At 38.7% G+C, this 6,224-nt stretch overlaps 1 protein-coding gene across 2 annotated transcripts; it reads right to left on the bottom strand.

Moving 5' to 3' along the window:
• Positions 1 to 877: 877 nt before the first annotated feature.
• On the bottom strand, positions 878 to 5,977 carry LOC102701375 (F-box protein SKIP28). 2 transcript variants are annotated; one of them, XR_005812359.1, is made up of 5 exons: positions 5,606 to 5,977; positions 2,656 to 2,966; positions 1,683 to 1,973; positions 1,072 to 1,237; positions 878 to 989 (listed from the first exon to the last, which is right to left on the bottom strand). XR_005812359.1 is itself a non-coding variant. In XM_040527035.1 (4 exons), exons 1-4 carry the CDS (start codon positions 5,975 to 5,977, stop codon positions 1,210 to 1,212), a joined length of 1,002 nt encoding a protein of 333 aa, XP_040382969.1. In that variant the 3' UTR covers positions 878 to 1,209. The 2 variants fall into 2 exon arrangements, 1 of the variants encoding a protein (XP_040382969.1); XM_040527035.1 differs by having other exon boundaries at positions 878 to 1,237.
• Positions 5,978 to 6,224: the final 247 nt, after the last annotated feature.

Raw genomic sequence — 6,224 nt, 5'->3', positions numbered from 1 at the left:
CTACTGCTCGAGAGTGTGATATCTCAATTGGTAAAGTTAGATTCTGATTTCACCATGCTAGCTATTGGATTCCCTCGTTAAAATGATTGCTCAAATAGCCATGGAGACGCAAGAACTTAAGGTAATTATTTATGCTTTTTTAAGCTTTTCATTGCCTAATTGTTCCCCTCGAGGGTTATTCCGTACGTACATGTTCGACTCACTTTAGTTACAAACTAGTTACACACTAAACAAACAATCTCGTTAGAAAGAAAAAGGGCGCTCCCCTTTTTCTTTTTTGGCTTTGGGTAGTTCAAATTAAACTAACCAACATCAAACATTTATAGCTATAGTTGATTTTATTGAACCTAAATGAATCAAGTGATAACAAAGCGTACAGTATCTGGTAGCTATGGTAATATATGATCATTTTTAGTCTCATATTTTCGCTTCTGCTTATCCTTATAAGTTCAAACTTGGATTTTCAGCATTAGATTTGTAAGTATATTTTGATGAATTTTTATCATAGCTTATCTTCCAGATTTTGCTTTTAAATAGCTACGAACACATATATAAAAATTTTATTCATAAATTACTTTTACTGTACAAATATATCTTTTGGTTTTTCCAAAAAAAAAAGCCAACAATCCCTCTTTTACATCTTGCCTATATAGGATAACTTAAGAACAATGTAATGTACGTGTCCTTTTAAGACCCAACATAACCAATCTAGTTACGCAGTATACCTCTCGTTTAATACCAATATAATCAATCTAGTTAGGCCGTATAGCTCTCTTATGTCGCTGGCGCTCTTTTGATCAAGATAGTAAGGGACCAAAATACTGATATAGACGTGCCACGAATCTGTGTATCGAAAGCAAAATGTCATCAACTCTTGACTACTTAAATTTGTGCAACTTTTTCAAAAAAATAATAATCTAAACCCTTGAATGACTGTTCATCACATAGACTTTGAGGTTCCAAATAGTCAGGGATAGAAATCATTTTTCCTGCAAAAATGATAGAAATTTGATGGCATTCCATTTCATTAGCATTTCTTGGAGGAGTATCGTCCGAAATCACGATGCATACCACAGCCAAAATGACAAAGGATGGTGAATAAAGGTGTTCTTCAGTTTGTCATGCTGAGTAAATTCTAAGCTGGAACTCTGGAAGGTTAGTACACTCCACAGGAATAAGCCAACTGCTGAGAGCAATGGAGCAGAGTTTTCAGACAAGGTGTACAAGTCCATGAAGTCTGCACCCACAAAATTTGACGTACTCAATAGGAGATAGCAAATCAGAATTCTAGATTTCCTGTACAATCAGTTAGTCTATTCTGTTTGACGCGTTAAAGTAAAAGTCTACAGTAAATGCTGGTACAGAGACGGCAAGTACTCCCTCTGTCAAAAAAAAACCAATTCTCCGGTTTTCGTGTCCAACGTTTGATCATCCGTCTTATTTAAAAAAATTTTAGGAAATTAGAAAAAATTAGTCACACGTAAAGTACTATTCATAATTTATTATCTAATAAAAACAAAAATATCAATCGCAAAAAAATTTGATAAGACAAAAGGTTAAAAATTGTAGGTAAAAAGTGAAAAATTGGTTTATTTTGGGATGGAGGGAGTAGAACAGTAGTAGTTCCATATCTAAAGTACTCAAAGAGTACTTGTGGTTCCTCTAGAGGGGCAGGAGCTCACTTGTAAGAATTTTCTTCCGGGCTCTCCGGTGAGGTGCAAAACTCCTCGCAACGGTGACAAGTAAATTGGCCAGATGGTGATACAGAAACCTTAAGATTTTCATGCCTCTTGCAGTAGGGCCGGTTGCATGTGCTACATTTCGGGAGCGCAAGCCAGCACTCCATGCACAGGAAGTCTGAGCAGGCGAGTTCAGTCTCGCTGAGCTCCTCCAAGTCGATGCAACCACCGCATGTTTCGCATCGAGCAATGCAGAAGAAGCAGCCTCGACATTGATGCCAACTATCCTTTTTCCTGAAATGTAATCAAATTATCAAAATGTGATCAAACCTTCTTTTGTAGAATGAACAGGTGCAGGTCAAAGTCAATAGACCAGAAGAAATACAAAAATGTTCAAAATCTTGAACCGGTTGTTCCAACAACACCCTCGTCTCTTCGTTTTTGCTTATGCTTATAAGACAAAATTTAAATTTTCAATCTTAAACATGGAGTTAATTTTGAATTTTTTCATCATAATTTATTTTTCAGTCTTTACTTTTAGATCACTTAGAACATGTATATAAAAAATTTATTTACAAATTATTTTTCATTTGCAAATATATCGTTCCGCTTTTTCCACCAAAAAGCCAAAGGATAGCAGCCAAGAGCATCAAAACAAAAATTAATTGTTCAGTTGCTTTCCAATAAAAAATATCGGAAGTACTGAACCTTGCAGTCAATTCCACCAAATAGGGGAGGTAAATGGGTTTCGGGACCATCATTTGAAAGCTTTTCAGAAAAGAAGAGATCTCCAAGTCAATTCCACAACCACAGGAGAGCACACTAAAAAATATCGGAAGTACTGAACCTTGCAGTCATACATCAAAGATGAGTTGTGATAAGCAAAGTAACAAAAACAGTGTCAATTTTTCTATAAATTCCATGGAAAATTTCCAAAGACCAGAAGCCAATAAGAGTTAAAAGGAACAGAAGGTACCTACAGCCATCCCTTGTACAATCAAACACCAGCCTCACATTTGTGCACATAGGACAGACATCAACATCAATACGTCGTTCATCATTGGAGTTGAGCACTTCATGGACTCTGTGGCTATAGAAAAGTGATTGCTCATCTTGTTGTGGATCACTGTTGCACATGACAGAATTGATAGCATCGAGATGATGCGTAGTCATCCTGGAAATACCATGTACTCTAAGGCGATTGAGATTCCCCTTGCGTTCATAAAGAACCTGAACAATCTTCACCACACCATCAGCAGTTAAGCCTGTACATCTGGGCATATAGAGCTGCAAGTTAAATAATAAGTTAGATAAGATGCACCCAAAGGTCAGTAAAGCTATTGAATAGAAGTGCTATGATGTCAAGTGAATATAATTTCTGTTCATGAGCATATATTGATTTCATTGTCTAGAAAAAACAAAGCATCAAATTGAACACATATATTAACATTATGCAGTAGTAGACAGATTTACGCAATACAAAATAAATTGTGGCCAATGTCTATTATGCAAGATAGGGAAGATAGCATAGTTAAGTCAACAGTGCTATATATAGGTGAAACAGGTTCAAACTTCATACAACAAATCAGCTCATGCAATTATTTCTCATGTTTTTATTAACCTAGAACATCCTAAATCATTCCAGTAACTGAAAGTGGCAATTTAACAAGCTCACTATTGTTCCATATAAAAACTGAGGTCAACAATCATGATTGTGGAATGGAACTAGACAACTTGCCCGCAGCAAGTTGCTAGTGATAACTATTTTTTTTTTGGACGTAAGTGATAATTATTTTCAAAGATGGAACTTTTGGTGCCTCAATAGTGCTTATCAGAAAATGTTACATAACAGTTATTAGTTTCCAGATTGAATTTCAAAATATGAGAAAAGTAAACTTGATATACGTGAGATGTCTAATGTTGCTCAAGTAGAAAGTTAGAAAGGCTATGGTGAGTTAGTCGTGGTAACCTTCTAATGACCTAGTAAATTTCAGCTCTAGTTGACATCATAGTGTCCTAAGTAGCAAACTAGATTCCAAACTGAGGATCTTTCATTTATTAAACAAAAAAGAATGAGGTAGATTAGACCATAATGAGTATTGAGTATTGACCAACTGCACCACATTGTATCATATAAGGTTTGGAATATCCAAAATCCAATCAAAATGTGTCTCATACTATCCCCCAAACAGGTGGCTAAGAGAAACAACATAGCAATCTAAGTTGAAGAGCAACAAATTCTTATTCACAAATACTGTAGTGCCCCTAATTGTTCCATTTTTTTGGCAAGATAAATATGCTTTTCCAGTATTATGTGATGTACAGGGCCATATGTAAAATCTCTCGAGGATACAATCAATCCACTACAGATTTAATGTACTAAATATAAAATTACAACAGATATTGTTGAGCGCTGACTCCCTAATCCCAATAGCTATCACAGTTAGCAAGTAAGCAAAACAACCAAGACATACAGAGAAATCTCAACCCCAGAGGAAGTAAGCAATAGAAACCCAGCATGATTTGCTACTTATTCCATATTTTAACAAAGAGTCCTACATCAAGAACTTTCCCCTGCTTGGAACCCAATAACTTTTCCTGTTTCCCACAGTAATTAAACCGTTTAATGTGTTTCAAAAACAGACTGCACAATGAGATGCACCTTGTGCAGAGCATGAAACATTCAGTACATTTGAAATCACAAAAATCATGTTAAAATCAAGTTTAGTCAGCAAGAACATCAAACAATCCAGTACAAAATACACTAGGTGGTTATCCAAACCTGTCTAGGATTACCTTCAACCTTCTTAAATCCTTAAGGTAATGATTTAGTCAGATGTTTGTACAGTTGTACCATTATGCCCATGGAGTCAAATGGGGATGTTTTGTGTTTGGTCTTATCTATGGTTCCTTATGTGCATTAGGTATCAATTTCTATTTGGCTGTAACCTGCTTAATCCCAAGCTCTGAAATCTGTGATAAAAACAGGCTCATAAAAATAAGATACCTGACCTATTTGAGTGGTATAAGCACTGGACCCACCCAGAAAATAATAATATGTTAATGGGCAATGAGATCATGCTGTCACCTGGAACTCAGTCTCACACTTGATTGAATGATGTGCCCCACGAATTGAAGCAGGTTACATAGTTGTATTGATTTATCTATTAGAAGTAAGGAATCAACCACTACCTTTTGTTGCAACCTTAGATATCATAAAAGATAGCTTGTGCTATTTCAGAAAGGTCTATATCACAGGAATTGGAATAACAATAACATGTGATTATACCCAGAAGCACAAAGCTTCAACTCCTGCATCAAGCTGTTCTTATATAAAAAATAATACTACCTCTGTTTCAAAATGTAAGACTTTCTAACAATGCCTAGATTCATATGGATGCTAAGGAATCTAACATGTATATAAACAATATACATTGATATATAGATTAATCTAGACATAGTCAAAACGTCTTACAATATGAAATGGAGTAGTATTTCCTATAGAAATAGTAGAAATATAAAATGCTAGAGTAATGTGATTGTGCTAGATCTAAGGTGAGTGCTATTTTGAGGGCATGAACACCACGACAACTCTATCAAGCTCCAAATTTAGTAATGTACAATGTAGTATCAACTAACATCAGTTTGTGTTTGTAAACATGGAATGTTTAAATTTCAATGATTTCAAATTAACATATCATTTATAGTTACCCTTTCACTTCTGATAACATGAGCACCAAAATGCTGAAACTAATCAGCCACCACCGTGCACATAATACTGCCAGACATTGTAACAAGCATTTGGCGCGCGCTGCCCGAATCCCCCCAATCATCCATAGATGATTCCCTAATCCAAGGCCTCGTCGTGCTAAACCAAAAGATCGCGGGCACGGAACACTCGCGGAAAAACCCTTCCCAAGAAATACCTCGGTGATGCCGGGGTTGCGCTCGACGACGCGGAGCAGGCCGGCGTCGGAGACGCGGCCGCACCCGAGGAGGCGAAGGGAGCGGAGCGTCCCCTCGGCGCGCCCCGCCAGCGCGAGGAGCGCCTCGTCGGTGACCCGGCCGCTGAGCGGCGGGCCGACCGCGACGCGGCGCCACAGGAGCGGGTCCCCCGCGACGGCGTCGCGGAGGCGGCGGCACGCGCGCGCGCAGCACAGGAGCTCGCGCAGCGGCAGGTAGGCCAGGGACAGGAGCAGCGCCCCGTGCGGCTCGCCGGCAGCAGCAGCCGGCGGCGGCGGCGGAGGAGGAGGAGGAGGAGGAGCGGTCGAGGCGGCGGTGGCGGCGGCGGGCAGCATTGGATGGAGCGAGCGGTGAGGAATGCTTCCTTGGGAAGGGAGGAAAACGTGGGAAAGAAAACCGCCGAAATTTGGAAAACAAAACGCAGTTCGCTTCGCGTGGTCGGCACGGGATGAGATTCAGCTTATCTAAATTTCATCGGATATATCTGTGTTACTCCAACAGATCATCCATATTAAAATTTCATCCGATATATCTGTGCTCAAACAGATCATCCATATTAAAGCATCTATATTCTAGTCTATT

This window comes from Oryza brachyantha, chromosome 8 (genome assembly GCF_000231095.2).
Source record: "Oryza brachyantha chromosome 8, ObraRS2, whole genome shotgun sequence".
NCBI classification, from domain to species: Eukaryota; Viridiplantae; Streptophyta; class Magnoliopsida; order Poales; family Poaceae; genus Oryza; species Oryza brachyantha.
The sequence above is the reverse complement of the archived record's forward strand: the minus strand, read 5'-3'. Positions and strand labels throughout refer to the sequence as shown.